The sequence below is a fragment of the Hevea brasiliensis genome, chromosome 7, assembly GCF_030052815.1.
Source record: "Hevea brasiliensis isolate MT/VB/25A 57/8 chromosome 7, ASM3005281v1, whole genome shotgun sequence".
Taxonomy (NCBI): domain Eukaryota; kingdom Viridiplantae; phylum Streptophyta; class Magnoliopsida; order Malpighiales; family Euphorbiaceae; genus Hevea; species Hevea brasiliensis.
The window spans coordinates 95,259,100-95,279,103 of record NC_079499.1 but is presented as its reverse complement, the minus strand read 5'-3'; the positions used below and the strand labels follow the sequence as shown (position 1 = coordinate 95,279,103).

At 31.2% G+C, this 20,004-nt stretch overlaps 2 protein-coding genes across 2 annotated transcripts; both read left to right on the top strand.

The window, feature by feature from the left end:
* The first annotated feature begins 1,370 nt into the window (after positions 1 to 1,370).
* Positions 1,371 to 4,988, top strand: LOC110643423 (cytochrome P450 81Q32). Its single transcript, XM_021795794.2, has 2 exons — positions 1,371 to 2,327; positions 4,176 to 4,988. Exons 1-2 carry the CDS (start codon positions 1,431 to 1,433, stop codon positions 4,800 to 4,802), a joined length of 1,524 nt encoding a protein of 507 aa, XP_021651486.2. The 5' UTR covers positions 1,371 to 1,430; the 3' UTR covers positions 4,803 to 4,988.
* A 13,795-nt stretch (positions 4,989 to 18,783) lies between these two features.
* Positions 18,784 to 19,389, top strand: LOC131169067 ((+)-piperitol/(+)-sesamin synthase CYP81Q1-like). The gene has a single exon (XM_058149451.1). The coding sequence runs from the start codon at positions 18,784 to 18,786 to the stop codon at positions 19,387 to 19,389; it is 606 nt and encodes a 201-aa protein (XP_058005434.1).
* Positions 19,390 to 20,004: the final 615 nt, after the last annotated feature.

Sequence of the window (20,004 nt, the reverse complement as noted above, 5' to 3'; positions counted from 1 at the left end):
TAGCACCTACCCAACTTGCAAAAGGATCCAAATAACACTTCTAAATATCAAATTACTACAATCACATCTCATCAACATCATATGGCCCCTCTGGACCCTCCAAAATAGTAAAAAATCATATAGTTACACATAAAATAATTATTTAAAAATTTAGAGTATTACATAATTTGGCCATACATTATATATATATTTACAAGTTTGGTGATTAATTTAAATCTTATATCTATTTTTACATATAAAAAATTATTAAAAGAAAAAAATGTATATATGTTTTTATAAAATTTATTTTTACATAAAAAATAAAAAATCCATATTAGATTCAGATCAGGTCTCACAGACCTTATCTAAATTTGATCCGATTGAATTGAATTAAACACGAATATATGACCATATCTAAATTTCAAATAATTTAAATAATTCAGTAACTTAGACAGAAAGATGATGACGACGACGGTTGTCTATAAAAGGCTGGTAAATCTCTGAACTTCATCTTAAATAAAAAACAATCCAATCATGGCTAGCAATTTTTTTCGAATTTTTTTTGTTTAAATTTAGTTTATAATTAATTTAAGGCACAAAGATATATGATGAATTTTATATTAATCCAATCATGAACACGTCTAGACGAGAATTTCTCATCTTTTCTATAATAATTGGACTTAGACTTTTAACCAACTTGCAAACAGCATCTATCCACTTTGTCAATTGTCTAATTACTCCTCCTCCCAACTACTTATGCATTGGTTCTCTCCATGCCATCCCTCTATCAGCGGTGACAGGAGATTATGTTAGCCTTCTTTCCCTAAACATTTTTTAAAATTTTTTAATGGGTATATTAAAATTTTATTTTTTATTAATCTCTCTAATATTTATATATAAAAAAAAATCTTATAAGGACTTTAATAATTTATGATTTATATATTGTGATTTAAATTGAAACATTAAAATTACTTGATTGTCATTAAATAAATACAAAAGTTTAATTATAAATTAATTATTTAAATTTTTATTTTTATAAATTAATGATTGGAAATTATTATTTAAAAATTAAATTTAAGAATTTAATAATTTTCTATCATATAATAGAAATTGACAGGACTTTTCAATTTTTATTTTTGCTCTCCCCCTCATCCTTTTGTCTCAATTTGACAATATTGGGATATGGACGACAACCTGTGGTGTTAAATTTTCCCAAAAAAAGTGTGGTGTTACATGGTCTTACGATATGTTCCTTTTTTTTTTTCTTTTTTTTTTTTTAATTTGAAATGTCAAATTCTTTCTCAATAGCTTGCATATCTTGATAAGAAATGAAAAATGACCCTTTTATAATGAATTCTATCCACTTAAATTGTTTTATATGTTACAACTGGGAAATTTGCCATTTCCACAAACCAACTTAAAAACAGCATAAAATTTTATTAGCCAAATCTATGTGGGAAGCAAGAATGGAAGATTATATGTTGCTATACTCATCTTTCCTCGTTATCTTTCTCCTCTTGGCTTTCAAGCTTTTCTCACCAACAAAATCTTCAAGTAAAACCCTCCCTCCTAGCCCGCCTTCTCTTCCAATTTTGGGTCATGTCCATCTCCTCAAAGAACCCCTTCACCGATCTCTCCAAACTTTATCCCAAAAATATGGTCCCATAATCTCCCTTCGATTTGGGTCTCGCTTGGTGGTGGTGGTTTCCTCTCCATTAGCCGTCAAGGAATGTTTCACAACAAATGACATCATTTTCGCCAATCGCCCAAAATTGCTAGCAGGTAAATACATAGGCTACAACTATAACATGCTCGGGGCAGATTCATATGGAGAACAATGGCGCAATCTTCGCCGCATCGGAACTTTAGAGATCTTCTCTTCAAATCGCCTAAACATGTGTTTAGACACTAGAAGAGATGAAATCAAGATTTTACTAGGCAAACTGTATCATATATCGAGCCGTGGCTTTGCTAAGGTAGAGATTAAGTCCATGTTCTTGGAGCTAACATATAACATAATTATGAGAATGCTTTCAGGGAAGTGTTATTATGGTAAAGATACTGAAGAAGCAAGAAGGTTCAAGGAGATTGTAGAAGAAACTTTAAGATGTGCTGGGGCAGCTAATATTGAAGATTTCTTTCCATTTCTGAGATGGGTTGATTGCCAAGGGCTTATAAAAAAGATGAAGAGACTTAGGAAAGAGAGTGACATGGCGTTGCAAGCTTTGCTAGATGAGCAACGTAATGATGGTTCAGATACTAGAAACAGTACGATCAGTCATCTCCTTTCCTTGCAAAAATTGCAACCACAATATTACGCGGATGAAATTGTCAAAGGACTCATTCTGGTTAGTGAAATCACCCCCTTTCTTTTGTTTCTTTATCTTATGTTAAAACTCATAAGCGGTAAATTAATCTAAATACAAGAAAATGAGGGGTTAATTTCACCAATCGTTCACTTAGTTAGTTGCATCAATAATTTTTAAACTTCAATTTATATTATAAAAATTATTAAATTTTAACTTAATTATTATTAAATTAAAATTCGTCTAACTTTCTATTAGTGGCTTATTCACTATTTTTCAATTTAAATGAGTGTATCACGACTATCAACTTTAATGTGCATTATAAAAATTTTTAAATTTCAATTTAATATATTTTTCTTTAAAATTTTTATAAAATTATTCATAATAAATCATAAATTATGATTATGCAATTTTTACTTCAAACTTTTATAGTTAACTTAAAATTCTAAATTTTTATTTATTTATTTGCTATTTATTTTAAATAAAATGATATTTTTAGAAATAGTCTAGCATTTATATATATATATATATAATTATTTATTTTTTAATTTATCTTATTAAAAATTATATAATTATTATTATTTCTTAAAGGAAAATTAATAATATCATATTGTAGAGAATAATATCATTTTTACTTATATTACTTTTCAATTCGTTTTCAATTCGATTTTCGGTTAATGTTTAAAGAATTCATATTTAATTTATCTTAATTGCATTGATTTTATTTTAATAAAAAAAAATATAATAGTATATCTTATTTGACTTTATTTTAATGATATCAAAACAAAGTATGGATTTTTTTTTATAAGTTAATTTTATGTATAATTTTTAAGTTAATTTTATATATAATTTTTTTTATTCTTTCTTATATTAACAAAATAATATTATATCTAATCTTAAAATATTATTAAACATATTTTTTATTAAAAATTATTTATATATTAAATTGTAGTATGAAGATTTTTTGGATACAATTTAAAGATATAGGACGTATGTGACACATTTATCTATGTTAAAAGAAAATAAGTAAAATTTAGTCATAATTAATAGTAAATTGATAATAGCAAGCCATAAAGACTTTAATAATAAGTTAAATAATTTTTTTTCTTATAAAAAACATGAAATTTAAGAATTTTATGATATAAGTTGACGTTGAGAGATGTGGTTGAAATTATCCTAGTAAATCAAGCCAATCAAGATGCTTAATGAGTAAAGCAAACATATACAGTACTCATTTATTAGAGGCAAATTTTGATTTTGACCTGTAAAATTCATGTCAATCCAATTAAAATTTAAAAAGATTTAAATTTAAATTACTGGTAAAATTAAAGTTCAATTTGACAACCCAACCTAGAGTTGGTGGTAATTTTTATGAGTCTGCTGTCAATTTCTTAATTAAGAATTAAATTTATTGGTAAAGAAAAGTTTGAATTTTTAAATTGTTAAAATTAAAATAATTAAATTATTACTTCGTCTATTTTTATTTGCCAGTTTTCAAAATTTGTTTTGCTCACCATGAGAAAATTAAAGTCAATTAATTATTTTTTTTTAAATTTACCCTTACCTCTACTAATTAAGTATAATAATTATTTTTATAATTTTTTATAATTCATCTTATCACTTCATTCTATCTCTCTTGATTAGATGTGACAGAAGGTAATTTCATTGAATTATGGAGAATTTTATTATAATTAAGTGATTTAGTTATTTTCTTAATTATTATGTAAAAATTTTAAATAACAGATAAAAATAAACGTAGATAGTAATTACATGCAAATTTTAAATTTTCTTTATTAAGATTTAAATTTATTGGCAAAGAAAAATTTGAATTTTTATGCATGCCTATAATTTTCTACCCTTCAAATGAAACTTCAAAAACATGTTACGCAGGCCCTCATATTGGCCGGAACAGACACATCAGCTGCAACTTTAGAGTGGGCAATGTCCAATTTGCTTAATCATCCAGGAGTGTTAGAAAAGGCTAGAGCCGAAATAGATGCTAAAGTTGGGCAGGGTCGTCTAATAGATGAATCGGACCTCTCAAAGCTACCATACCTTCAAGCTATTATAACAGAAACCCTTCGCTTGTACCCAGTTGCACCACTCTTAATTCCACACATGTCGTCTAAAAACTGTAGTGTTGGAGGATATGACGTGCCAAAGGACACAATGCTGTTGATAAATGCATGGGCGATACATAGAGATCCCGAGGTCTGGGATGATCCTGAAAGTTTCAAGCCTGAAAGAATATTAGAGAATGGAGCTGGAATTGATGGCTACAAGATATTGCCGTTTGGGATGGGAAGGAGAGCATGTCCCGGTATGGGGATGGCTAATCGGGTGATAGGCTTGACTTTGGGTTCTTTGATTCAGTGCTTTGAATGGGAAAGGGTAGGTGTTGAGGAAATTGACATGAAGGAAGGCAGTGGACTCACCATGCCAAAAGCCCAGCCGTTGGTGGCCATGTGCAAACCACGCCATTTTATTGATGGGATTTTCATTGGAGAAGCTCTCTAGAATTGTCATGAAGTGCCCAACTTGTAGCATAAGAGATCAAATATTCAATTCACTTCAACTTGTTTACTGTCTCACTTAGTTTCTCATGAACTCTTCCTCCTCATTCACTATGTAGATCTCAAATTTTTCAATATTTGACTTCTACAACCTTATATTTTTATTATCTCCTTTATTGGCCTCGGATCACTATAGAATAGTTATTATTATTATTATTATTATTATTATTATTATTATTATTATTATTATTATTATTATTATTATTATTATTTCTTTTGAGTAGGATCGAGAGAATAGGGATTCAAATCTAAATATGCCAAATGAATGGTATATTTTCAACCACTAGACCAAGCCATACTAGACAATGTTACTATATTATTTATACTCATTATATTAAATTTGTTAGTTTACTGCTTGCAATATATATGTAAAAGATTTAAAAAAATTAATCTAATTGATATATTATTTTTTTTACTCTTATAAATTCATAATTAAATATTTAAATGTGTTATGTGAATAATTTAGAATTTAATGACTCCAATTTTATAAATTATAATCACTCCATCTATTTTTATCTCTCTTTTAAGGTTTTTATACGGTAATTAAAGAAATAATTAAATCAGATAAATTATAACAAAATATTTATTAATTATTTTGATTAAATTATCTTTTTTCTACATAATTAAGAGAAAGAGGGAGAAATTAAGATGAATTTTAAGAAATTTTATAAATAGTTATATGTTTAGTATAAATAAAGATAAAATTTTAAAAAATAGTTAATACTCATTGATTTTCTTAAAATGACAGATAATTATAAATTAAATAATTTTTAAAAAATAAAAAATAATAATAAAAAAAAATATATATATATATGTCAAAATAGCACGCTCTTATGATCATACAAGTTTGATTTTAGAGTAAAGACTTAATGAATGCGGGTCATAACTTACTGAAATATTGGCCTTGGAATCAGTAGCAGGTACTGATGAGGGTAGTGGCTTCCTTAAAACAGAAATGGATACAAGTTTCCAGGAATTAATGCATTGATTCATGGACATTCCAATCTGATAAATACTTGTCAGCTTGGGAATGGGGCTAATTCTTCTCATTGTCTTTTTTTCTGTTGAAATACATTTCAATGAAGGGAGGACATTCAAGTCTATGGAAGTTCTTTTTTTGGTTAAAAGTTGATATGCATATCCAAGCAAATTGATACCATTCACTGGACCTTCACCGGACCTTCACCTTTTTTCTTTTTGTTTTTTTTTTTTTTTTTTCTAAATAACAGAATTTTCATTAATGATTGGTTGATTGCATAGCTCAGCGCGAAAAAGAAAAATTATTATTTAGTTTTTATATTTTAATAAAATAAATTATTTATTTCATGTATTTTAAAAAATATATTATTTAATTTTTATATTTTAAAAAATATATTATTTAATTCATATATTTTGCTTTCATGTTAAACTATTTAATCCCCATCAAATTTTCCATTAAATCAATCACAATCAAACTAATATTTAGTCACTCTATTTTAAGAAAACTAATTATTTGATCTATATTTTAAAAAAATACTACTATTTAGTCTCTCTATTTTAGTAAAACTGATTAATTGATTCTTAGAAAACATATTTTTGGATACAAATGAAAATTTTGCTACGTGTAGACTAAATCCGAATTTACATTTTTCTTAAAAATTGATTAAGTATATTCATTCAATTCTGTGAACATCATTTTTGTATTTTTTTATTTTGAAAAATAATTTTTCTTAATTACTTAGAGATCTAGAGAAGTTAATTAACATTTTTGTGCAAACAACTTGTACAATTTTTTTTATCAAAAAATGAAAACAAAGAGAGAAAATGAGGGGAAGAAGGGTGTGGGAATGAAGGAGAAAAAACATGAGGAGAAAGAAATAAGGGAGGGTAGGAGAAAAATAATGGGGCAAGGATTAAAATAGTTTATGTATAAAAAATAATTATGGGACTAAATTATTAATTGAATCAAATTATAGAAACTAATTAATATATTTTTTAAAATACATAGACTATATAATAAGTTTTACTAAAATAGAGGGGCTAAATTATAGTTTGACTAATATTGATTAACAGAAAATGGGTGGATGGACTATATAATTTAATAGAAGTAAAATAAATGGACTTAATAATATATTTTTTAAAATACAAGATTAAGTAGTTAGTTTCGTTAAAATATAAAGACTAAATAGAAAATTTTCTTGTAAAAAATATAAGTAAATCTAGTATAGCTCACACTCAAGTTTGTGAAAAGAAGGCTTAAAGCCAAGGAAAAAAAAAACTATTAGAGCTATCAGATGCTCAATCTGGACAAAGGAGACTCGGCCAAACCAGAAGATGCAATGCCATAGGCCAAGAGTTGAACTTTTGCCTAGAAAGGATATCCGCAAACATTGAGAAGCCTAAATTAGGGGAGATCGCTCCAAGTGATGACATGCAAACTTGAAAAAAGAGCAAAATAATGTCCCTTAGACCCAAAATCACCCATCCCAGAAAGCTATTAAGCTAGGAGAACCATGACAAGAAAAGATAACAAAGCCAAGGACAAGTTGAAGAACTAGTGGCGTTACGACAAAGCTCTAGGCATTCGCATTCACATTCTCACCTAGCCATGAGAGACCATAGGCCATGGGCATGGCATTGTTAATGTCCCTGAGATGCTGGCAACCAAAGGAAACCTGCAAGAGAAACAGAGAGAGCACATAGGTGCCAATCATAACCACCAAAAGGCACTAACAAATCAAAATGAAAAACACTTTTCTTGAAGCACATATATGCAAAGACACCCAAACCAAAAGACTATGTACATCCCACCTGATTGTGGGGAGGTTAAACCCACGATCGGGAAGGGAATGAGCTTCCCCTGCTCAATAGGGGAAGGAGAAACCTCAAACTCGTTAGAAGGCTTGAGTTGAACCCTATGAGCAAAGCACAAAGAAAAAAAAATAAACAGAGAGACAGAGAGAATTACTGTCATACCTACCCCTTTGTAAGGCATAACATGATTCTGTAGAATACCTAATGAACTACCGAACTTCACCTATCGATAACTCATTAAGTACACTACAAGGGATTTTAAAACCATTTTCTTATATTTTGGAAGTGGTGAGCATTTTGGTAGAAATTAAAAACATTTAATTGAAGTTTCAAAAATAGTTAAAATTTTTGTCCATTTGTATTTTTCCGCAAACTTTGGAGAAAAAAAAAATTTCAGCAGAGTGTCGGTTGTATTTGCAAAAACCGAAAAATTTTTACCTGTAGAAAACACTTCCAATAATTATTTTCACAACTCCCAACCACCAAAATAACTCAGTTCAACATAATTGAAATCAATTCCACAATTCAATCAAAGTTTCTCATTTCAAAATATTTCATAATTTCATTCACATTGCATTTAAAATTTAATTTACAAATACATATCTTAATTTACAAAATGAAAATCCAAAATACTATATCACAATTTACTGTACAACTGCTCAACTTTACATTAATACATATGACATTATAATATTTACATCAAAATAACTACAAGGGTATAAATAAATACCCGTGCCAAAAAGGTCAATGTAGTCCTCTATCTCAATAGCAGCTCACTCTGCTGCTTTTTCCTTGCCTTTATCTGTGACAGCAAAATAAGTTATCACTGAGTATAAAAATACTCAGTGGTGCACAATAAAAATGCGAATTGCAGTATATAAAACATTCATTGATAAATCACAATTTAAATATTTCACAATCACATTTCACAAATTATCAAAACTCATTATAGCACAATTTTGTTCAAATAATTTAATAAACACAATGTTGCCAATTCATACACAACTTAAGCCATGATACAAAATTTCCAATCAATGCCGCGTTGTACACCATGACAAAGCAATCTACAACCCCACTAATCGAAATCAATGAGGGAGGTGGCTAGCTAGTTAATAAGTACTCATCCGATCTACAACCTCAACTGGTAAGCCATAGAGGGAGAAAAATAAACGATCTCAACCCCATAGATGGTGGAGGAATAATGTGATACTGTCATGCTAAGTGTGAACACAAAATTAATTCAAAACAAAGTATTCAAATAATTTAGAAAAGATTCCAAACAATTTTCAAAGTTATTTTTGCAATCACAAAATGGCAATACAATTTATAAACAACACAGCGATTTTATAAAGCGTAACAATTCAACTTTTCATTAACAAAATAATTACATAAATTTATTATGCACAAACCTGACGTGAGTCGCCTCTAAGCCTTGACTCAGTTCCTTAGATTTTTTGAATCTTTTTCAATTGAAACACATAATTGACAGTATTTCAATATCTTATCTCACAATAAATCCAATAATTAAATTCATATATGCTCAATTCTAGCCCTAATATGCTTAAACTTACGTTCTTAGAAATTTTCACGTTGGGATTACTATTCATGGCACTATTCAAGTCAAAATATTGATTTTCTTATGCTTAAAAGGTATGAGAAATCCAATTATACCCACATACCACATTTTGGTTACCAATTTTGTTTGTTTTGGTTGTTTTCTCAAAACTTAAGTCTTTTAGGCACAAATTTCAAATTTTCAATTTTAGTGTCCTGTCTTGCACTGTTCCATTGGTCATGTTGCTATAGAAATTTGGCTAAGTTCTCTTCATAGAGGTTGTTCCTTATTGTCTTAAATTTATTCCCCTTTTTGAATCACTCCATTTGGAGTTTTGTAGCCTAAGTTATAGCTATTTGAACATGACTGGCCGGATTTGGTTTTACCCAGAATTCTAAGCATTCACTAGATAAAGGCAGTTTTTGAAGGTTAATTGAAGGTGGCTTTTCAAACAGGTTATGGTCAAAATTTGGGTTTAGTTTCTTCATGAAAGTTGTAGGGATATGTCTCAGATTTCTACCGGTAAAATTTCAGGTCATTTGGACCTTCCTAGGCCAAGTTATTGTCATTTACGTAACTACTGTTCATTTGGTCATTTTTGTACAGGTCAGTTTACCCATTCCGAATTTGGCCTAATTGTTCACTAAGTTATAGTCACTTTCTGGGCATGATTCCTAAATGAAAAATGTGTCATTTTGTATCTAGTTTCATTCCCAATTGGCCTCACACCAATTGCGGTGGTAAATTTTTAGTTTTGGTCCCTAAAAAGGACCTAGGTCAAGCTGTCTACAGATTGACCCTCACCAATCCGAATTAAAACTTGTTTCTAACAATTCATACACATCACAAATTGTCACAATTAACCATTTCTCAACTCAAATAAGGTCAATAACATCATTTGGCCAATTCTCAAATTTTTCTTTAATTTTTCACAATCTCCAAACCCTAGTTACATATAAAGTTTAATCTAATGCATTTCAAAGTATAGATGCGTGATTTACACACCTAATTCACTTCAAATAACCATTCAAAACCATCAAACTCATTCATATCAAACCCTAAACCTAGATGGATGAATTTCATGTTTGGTCCCTTAACAGTTGTTTTTGTTTGATTTTAAGTTAATTTCTAGGTTAAGTGAACTAAAAGCACAAGTATTAAACTAGAATTTTAAATTAAACTACTAACCTAAACTTTGATGTTCCACTTCCTCAATTCTTTCCTTTTCTCCTCCCTTTTTCTTCTTCAATCCTCTTGTCTAGTTGAGATAGCAAGTTTTTTAGGGTTTAGGGTTCACTTTGGGAGGTTAAAATCAAGTTATGCAAGCTTGGAAATGGGGCTTCAATGGAGTTTTTGGGAGAGAGAAGTGAGAGAGAGATGGGGATGTTTTTTTGAAGAAGAAGAAATGATTTTTTTTATGTCATTTATCTCTTTAAATTAGCCATTTGACTTAGTCTAAATTTGTAAAAAAAGTAAATTAATTTTGACATCATAATTGATGCCATCACATGATGTAATAAAACTTTTTCAATTTCTTCTCTTTTTTTTTTTATTTTTAATTAGTTCTTTAATTTAATTCTTGATCCCAAAATTTTCTTTTCTCCAATTTTATTGGACAATTAGGTCAGGAGTCAGCTCTAGGGGTGAATTGACCAAAGTGCCCCTAACCGGTTCAATCCGGTTTGCAAGTTATTCGATATTTCTTCCGGATCCCTGACCTAATTATTTGACCTGCTGAATAACTCTTTTCTGTGATTTTCTCTTTTCCACTGTATTTGCAATAGTCCTAAGGACCGTAGCGTCACATTTTATGGTTCGAAATTTGAGTTTAGACTGACCTCGCAGTCATTCTTGAGAAGGTCACCCATTGCTGTGACTCTCGGCTCATTTAACTTCTTATGCTTTATTTTTCTTCTTTATACTTAACTATTTGACAGTTACTAATTATTTGTGTTTAGAATTTATCTAGGTATGTAATTCTAATTCTCTTAATTGTCCGGATCGATACTGGTCACTGGAATAGTATAATTTACTAGGCTAGGCAAATAGAGGTGTTACAATTCCCCCCCCCCCCCCCCCCCTTTAAAGGAAATTTTGTCCTCAAAATTGTGTTCACTATCTATCCACAAATAGTTATACGTGTTATTTTCTCATGTTTTTCTCACATTTCTACGTAGTTTCATAGTCTAAATAATAGTCCATAGCACTTTAACCAATACTATTTACCTAATCATTGGTCCTTTGACCATTCTAGTCAACAATCTTACTAATATTCGTAACATTTCTTTATTACATCTGAACTAACTATTCAACTTTTTACTTCTATAACTCTTTTTTCTATCGATATTCAATAATTTATCGTATTTCTAGGTGATGTATTTTGATAACAAACTCTTCCAAAACTGATTCTAAAAAGATTAGTCACTAACATACGAATGTGTAGAGCCAAGATTAAATAACACATGTGCATCTTGGTCAAGGATAGAGAAAATACCAGCTACTACATCTGATGTTTCAGCCTCCTTTCTCTGTCTCATGGTATATACTCTGGCTGATGTGCCACTGGGTTCTGGCTGGTTAATAGTGCATTGACTTCCAAGAGTGCTACTGGGACCCCTACCTCTGCCTCTACCTCGACCAGCTGGCTGTGACCCTCTAGGTGTAGAGACTTGGGTTAATGCCTCAGATGTGGCAGGAGGTCCAGATCGGCGCAGACTAGTACAATCTTTAGCAAAATATCTACTCCCTCCATAGTTAAAACATGCACTGGTGGCCTTGAAGCACACCCCACCATGATTTCTGCCACAAATCTCACACTACCAAACTGATAATGCTCCTCGAGGTGCCTGCTAGGTCTGTTGATCGAATTGAGGTGGTTTCTGTCCAGAAGATCTACCTCTACCGGACTTACGGCAGCTGGATCCCTCAAATTGTTTTCTCTTCCCAGAACCACTCTCAGTAGTTTGACCAATAGCTTTTTCGGTTTCCTCTTTCTCTTCTGTACTCTTTTTCACTGCCCCTTCTGATTCTATCCTTTCTAGTTCCACGGCTTGTGAAATCAGCTCAGAAAAATTCTGGTGTCTGAATCCCACAACTTGCATTCTTAAGCTAGGCCTCAACCCTGCCTCAAACCTCTTACATCTGTCTCTGGGGGTAGAGACTAAGCTTCCAGCATAGTGGCTTAGCCTTGAAAAGTCTCACTCATATTCTGCTATAGTCTTGTCCCCTTGCTTCAGGCTCAAGAATTCTTACAATTTCATATCTACATAAGCATCAGGAACCCATTTCTACCTAAAGTCCCTCAGAAAGTCTGTCCATGTCAGCACAGGTGGTGCAACCAGGCTGTAGGGGATGGTCTTCCACCATTCATATGCATCCCCTTGTAGAAGAGATACTGAACATTCAAATTTTAATTCTTCGGCACACTGCAGTTTTCTGAATACCCTTTCCATATGTTCTAGCCACTGTTCTGCCTCCAGTGGATCCACAGTGCCCTTAAACTCGGTAGCTCCAAATTTCATTAGTTTTTCATATTGTCGAGCTGGGGGCTGTGGTTGTGTTGTAAGTGCTTGCATCTGAACTTGAGGTGGCACATTTTTCGTCATTTGTTGGAAGAACGCAGCCATCTACTGTGCAAACTGAGCAGAAAACTGCAGTGCTTGAGGAGGAGCTGGAGTGGCTGACCTACTCCCGTTCTGGAGTGCTGGGGCTTCCCCTTGGACCTCAGCCTCAACAGATTGCTCTACGGAATGATCTCCCTCTTCCATTCCATTTTCAAAAATTCTCTACTTCCTGAGATCAAACACAAGGAGGTTGACCTCCGTTAGTGCATATTCATGATGCAAATATGTCATATGTATCAAACATTTAAGCAGTTGTGTTTACCGACAAAATATTTCAAATTCACAGTTCAAAATTTATTTTAAAACCATTGCTCTGATACCACTAAAACATGTCACACCTTACCCCTCTGTAAGGCATAACATGATCCCGTAGAATACCTAATGAACCACCGAACTTCACCTACCGATAACTCATTAAGTACACTACAAGGAATTTTAAAACCATTTCTTACATTTTGGAAGTGGTGAGCATTTTCATAGAAATTAAAAACATTTAATTGAAGTTTCAAAACTAGTTAAAATTTTTATCCATTTGTATTTTTCCGCAAACTTTGGAGAAAAAAAAATTTCGGCACAGTGCCGGCTGTATTTGCAAAAACCGAAAAATTTTTACCTGTAGAAAACACTTCCAATAATTGTTTTCATAACTCACAACCACCAAAATAACTCAGTTCAACATAATTCAAATCAATTCCACAATTCAATCAAAGTTTGTCATCATAAAATATTTCATTATTTCATTCACATTGCATTTAAAATTTAATTTACAAATACATATCTTAATTTACAAAATGAAAATCCAAAATACTATATCACAATTTACTGTACAACTGCTCAATTTTACATTAATACATATGACATTACAATATTTGCATCAAAATAACTACAAGAGCATAAATAAATAACCGCGCCAAAAAGGTCAATGTAGTCCTCTATCTCAATAGCAGCTCACTCTGCTGCTTTCTCCTTGCCTTTATCTGCGATAGCAAAATAAGCTATCGCTGAGTATAAAAATACTCAGTGGTGCACAATAAAAATGTGAAATGCAATACATAAAATATTCATTGATAAATTATAATTTAAATATTTCACAATCACATTTCACAAATTATCAAAACTCATTATAGCACAATTTTGGTCAAATAATTTAATAAACACAGTGCTGCCAATTCATACACAACTTAAGCCATGACACAAAATTTACGATCAATACCGCGTTGTACACCACGACAAAGCAATCTATAACCCCACTAATCGAAATCAATGAGGGAGGTGGCTAGCTAGCTAATGAGTACTTATCCGATCTACAACCTCAACTGGTAAGTCAGAGAGGGAGAAAAATAAACGATCTCAACTCCATAGATGGAGGAAGAATAATGTGATACTGTCATGCTAAGTGTGAACGCAAAATTAATTCAAAACAAAGTACTCAAATAATTTAGAAAAGATCCCAAATAATTTTCAAAGTCAATTTTGCAGTCACAAAATGGCAACACAATTTATAAATAACACAGTGATTTCTAAAGCTTAATGATTCAACTTTTCATTTAGAAAATAATTACATAAATTTATTGTGCATAAACTTGATGTGAGTCGCCTCTAAGCCTTGACTCAGTCCCTTAGATTTTTCAGGTCTTTTTCAACTAAAACACATAATTGATAGTGTTTCAGTATCTTATCTCACAATAAATCCAATAATTAAATTCATATATGCTCAATTCTAGTCCCAATATGCTTAAACTTACGTTCTTAGAAATTTTTACGTAGAGGTTACTATTCATGGCACTATTTAAGTCAAATTATTGACTTTCTTATGCTTAAAATGTATAGGAAATCCAATTATGCCTACATACCACATTTTGGTTACCAATTTTGTTGGTTTTGGTTGTTTTCTCAAATTTTAAGTCTTTTAGGCACAAATTTCAATTTTTCAGTTTTGGCGTCCTGTATTGCACTGTTCTATTGGTCATGTTGCTGTGGAAATTTGGCTAAGTTCTCTTCATAGAAGTTGTTCCTTATTGTCTTAACTTTATTCCCCTTTTTGAATTACTCCATTTGAAGTTTTGTAGCCATCTGAACATGGCTGGCCGGATTTGGTTTTACCCAGAATTCTGGGCATTCACTGGATAAAGACAATTTTTGTGGGTTAAATACAGGTGGCTTTTCAAATAGGTTATGGTCAAAATTTGAGTTTAGTTTCTTCATAAAAGTTGTAAGGCTATGTCTTAGCTTTCTACTGGTAAACTTTCAGGTCATTTGGACCTTTCTAGACCAAGTTATGTTCATTTACGTAACTATTATTGATTTGGTCATTTTTGTACAGGTCAGTTTACCCATTCCTGATTTGGCCTAATTGTTCATTATGTTATGGTCACTTTCTGGGCATGATTCCTAAATGAAAAATGTGCCATTTTGTGTCTAGTTTCATTCCCCATTGGCCTCATACCAATTGGGTTGGTAAATTTTTAGTTTTGGTCCCTGAAAGAGACCTAGGTCAAGCTGCCTATAGATTGACCCTCACCAATCCGAATTGGAACTTGTTTCCAACAATTCATATACATCACAAATGGTCACAATTGACCATTTCTCAACTCAAATAAGGTCAATAACATCATTTGGCTAATTCTCAAAATTTTCTTCAATTTTTCACAATCTCCAAACCCTAGTTACACATAAAGTTCAATCTAATGCATTTCAAAGTATACATGCATGATCTACACACCTAATTCAATTCAAATAACCATTCAAAACCATCAAACTCATTCATATCAAACCCTAACCCTAGCTGGATGAATTTCATGTTTGGTCCCTCAACAATTATTTTTGTTTAATTTTAAGTTAATTTCTAGGTTAAGTGAACTAAAAGCACAAGTATTAAACTAGAATTTCAAATTATACTACTAACCTCAACTTTGATGTTCCACTTCCTCAATTCTTTCCTTTTCTCCTCCCTTTTTCTTCTTCAATCCTCTTGTCTAGTCGAGATAGCAAGTTTTTTAGGGTTTAGGGTTCACTTTGGAAGGTTAAAATCAAGTTATGCAAGCTTGGAAATGGGGTTTCAATGGAGTTTTTGGGAGAGAGAAGTGAGAGAGAGATGGGGACTTTTTTTGTAGAAGAAGAAATGATTTTTTTTTAATGTCATTTATCTCTTTAAATTAGCCATTTGACTTGGTCCAAATTTGTAGGAAAAAGTAAATTAATTTTGACATCATAATTGATGTCATCACATGATGTAATAAAACTTTTTCAATTTCTTCTTCTTTTTTTTTTCTTAGTTCTTTAATTTAATTCTTAATCTCAAAATTTTCTTTTCTCCAATTTTATTAAACAGTTAGGTCAGGAGTCAGCTCTAGGGGTGAATTGACCAAATTGCCCCTCGTCAATTTAATCCAGTTTGTAAGTTATTCGATATTTCTTTCAGATCCCTGACCTAATTATTTGACCTGCTTAACAACTCTTTTCTATGATTTTCTCTTTTTCACTGTGTTCACAATAGTCCTAAGAACCGCAGCGTCATATTTTACGGTTCGAAATTTGAGTTTAGAATGACCTCGCAGTCATTCCTAAGAAGATCACCCATCGCTATGACTCTCGGCTCATTTAACTTCTTATGCTTTGTTTTTCTTCTTTATACTTAATTATTTGATAATTACTAATTATTTGTGTTCAAGGTTTATCTAGGTGTCTTAAATGTAATTCTAATCCTCTTAATTGTCCGGATCGACACAGGTCACCGGAATAGTATAATTTACCAGGCTAGGCTAATAGGGGTGTTACACAACCCTTAGGCAAATCCCAAATTAGCAAAGCACGGAAATGGTCTTAGGTTCAAAAAGTAATGATATATAAGATGGGGGAACTAATCACTAGAAGCGTCTTTTGGTGGAATGGCCTGGAGAGTTGGAAGAATTCTAGGGTTAAACGTGCTCGCTTGAGAGAAATCCTAGGATGGGTGACCTCCTGGGAAGTTCTTCATTCCACCTATGGGACAAAACCGTTAGGCTTATGGCCAAAGCGGATAATTCCTCTAGTGGTTGGAGTCCGATCGTTACAATTGGTATCAGAGCTGCTCGCGTGTCCTCTTGGGCGATGGTGGGGCAAACCTCAGTGAGGACGCTGAGTCCCGAAAGGGGGGGAGAAAGGTCCCTTAGGTAAATCCCATATCAATAAAGCACGAAGATGGTCTTGGGTTCAAAAAGTAATGATATATAAGATGGGAAACTAATCACTAGATGCGCCTTTTGGTGGAATGGCCTGGAGAGTTGGAAGAACTCCAGGGTTAAGCGTGCTCGCTTGAGAGAAATCTTAGGATGGGTGACCTACTGGGAAATTCTCCATTCCACCTATGGGACAAAACCGTGAGGCTTATGGCCAAAGCGAACAATTTCTCTAGTGGTTGGAGTCCGATCGTTATAATTACAAAATTAGTCGATATTCACCTTCACTAGCAAATGAAATTTCTTTTCCATTCAAACAACTAACAAAGTTTTGCGCTAATTTGACTGTATATTATATATTTACAATTTTGGGATTAACTTAAATTTTATGTCTATTTTTAAATATAAAAATTATTAAAAAGCAAAATAATTAATATATTTTTGTATATAAAAAATAAAATTCAGATTGAATTGAGACCTTATATGCTTTTTAAAATATGATTGAAATAAATTGGATTAAATGCGATTCCATATTCATATTTAAATTTAGAATAATTAAAATTTGAGAAAAGAATCTGAGTATCAAATTACTAGTTCAATAGCTTAGATAAAATGATAACGATAGTGGTTTATAAAAGCTTGGTAAATCTTATGTGAATGCAAACACTTTGAACTATAGTTAATCAGCAGGAATCACACACAACTATATGGAAGCCAGCTGAACTCTATCTTAACAAAAATAATCCAATCTTGGCTACCAATTTCTGTATAATAAGTGGACTCAGACTTGTAACTAATTTACTAAGAGCATCTATCCATATTGATCATTGTCCAATTAATGCGCAGGTGTTTTTGTGTGGGAAAGTTAGTTGTAAATTATTTTATTTTGATATTGATGATTATAAAATTCAAATAAATTTATTATAATCAATAATTAAATTAAAATATATTTAATATAGACATTGATACATGGTTGTCCCTGTGCCACGCCACCACCATTGCAATTTACTTTCATGCTGTAAACTCAATTAATGGTAATTGGGATATTTTGTCTTTTGGGAAAAAAAAACGTGATTATATGGACTACTTTTAAATGGTCTTAATTTTTGTGTTGAGTTTCTTGCTTAAATTTAATCTACTTAAATTTAATTTATTATATATTCAAGATATATAATTTAAAATAATATATAATAAAATTTATTTATTAAATATATAAATTTTATATATTTATATTTTAAATTTATAATAAATTAAATTTAAATAAAAATTTTCCTCGATTGTAATTATCCTAAAATCTTTCTAAATTTAAAATTTTGTAGATTCAGAATGACCCAAATAAGCAAAGCCAATCGGCACAAAATTACTTTCCCCATTGACATGCACGATTTGTATATATTTCCCCGAACTTAAAAACGGCATAAAACATTGTTAGCCCAATCCACGTTCGAAGCAAGAATGGAAGATCATATGTTGCTATACTCATCTTTCCTCGTTCTTTTTCTCCTTTTGGCTTTTCATGCTTTTGTCACGAACAAATTCCTCAAGTAAAAACCTCCCTCCTAGCCTGCCTGCTCTTCCAATTTTGGGTCATCTCCATCTCCTCAAAGAACCCCTTCACCGATCTCTCCAACCCTATCGCGAAAATATGGTTCAATTATCTCCCTTCGATTTGGGTCTCGTTTGGTGGTGGTGGTTTCCTCTCCATCAGCCGTCAAGGAATGTTTCACTACAAATGACATCATTTTCGCCAGTCGCCCAAAATTGCGAGTGGGTAAATACATAGGCTACAACTATAGCATGCTTGAGACAGATTCATATGGAAAACAATGGCGCAATCTTCGCCGCATAGGAACTCTAGATATCTTCTCTTCAAATCGCCTAAACATGTGTTTAGACACTAGAAGAGATGAAATCAAGTTTTTACTAGGGAAACTTTATCATGTATCGAGACTTGGCTTTGCTAAGGTGGAGATGAAGTCGAAGTTCATGGAGCTAACACATAACATAATTATGAGAATGCTTTCAGGGAAGCGTTATTATGGTGAAGATACAGAAGGACCTGAAGAAGCAAGAAAGTTTAGGGAGATTGTGGAAGAAACTATGAGATGTGCTCAAGCAACGAATATTGAAGATTTCTTTCCAATTCTAAGATGGGTTAACTGCCAAGGGCTCATAAAGAAGATAAAAATAGTTGGGAAAGAGAGTGACATAATGTTGCAAGCTTTGCTAGATGAGCAACGTAATGATGATTCGGAGACTAGAAACAGTACGATCAGTTATCTTCTTTCTTTGCAAGAATTGCAACCACAATATTACACGGATGAAATTATCAAAGGACTCATTCTGGTTAGTGAAATCACCATTTCCTCGATCTCTTTATGTTATTTCTTTATGTCACGTTAGCCGGAAGAGAGAAATTAATATAAATACTAGTAAATCAGCCTAATTAGGGTAGATTGCACAATCCACACTTAATTTATGTGATTATTTTATTTCAATTATTTGACTTTATTTATTTAAATAAAATTCTCAATTTTATTTTTTTTTCATAAAAAGTCCCTATAACATGCAATAACAAGTTTATACGTTAAAAAAAAATAAAATTATTCTTTTGCCATCTTTTTTTTCTTTTTCTCTTATTTTTATAATTAAATTAATAAATAATTATTATTAATAAAATTATTTTGTTTTAATAATTTTATTAATAAAATTACTAATTATATATATGTATTTATTACTAATTAGAATTTAATTTATAACAATCTGAACAACAACAACAACAACAACAACAACAACAACAACAACAACAACAACAACAATAATAATAATAATAATAATGTTTAAATTTTAAAATAATATTTTATTAATATATGATATTTTATCAATATTTTAGTTTTTACATAAAAATTAAAAAATAAACAATAAATTATTATTTATTATTTATTTTGATTAAATACTAATTATGTATTAATTTTAAAAAAGTAAACTTATTTTAGCAGGTTAAAGAGACCTATTCTG

What these genes read in the sequence shown, in the direction of transcription:
- LOC131169067 (XM_058149451.1), top strand. Translation starts at nt 18,784, where the DNA reads ATGCTTGAGACAGATTCATATGGAAAACAATGGCGCAATCTTCGCCGC.
- LOC110643423 (XM_021795794.2), top strand. Translation starts at nt 1,431, where the DNA reads ATGTGGGAAGCAAGAATGGAAGATTATATGTTGCTATACTCATCTTTC. An exon ending in TTGTCAAAGGACTCATTCTG is followed by an intron (nt 2,328 to 4,175) that starts GTTAGTGAAATC and finishes CATGTTACGCAG; the next exon opens with GCCCTCATATTGGCCGGAAC.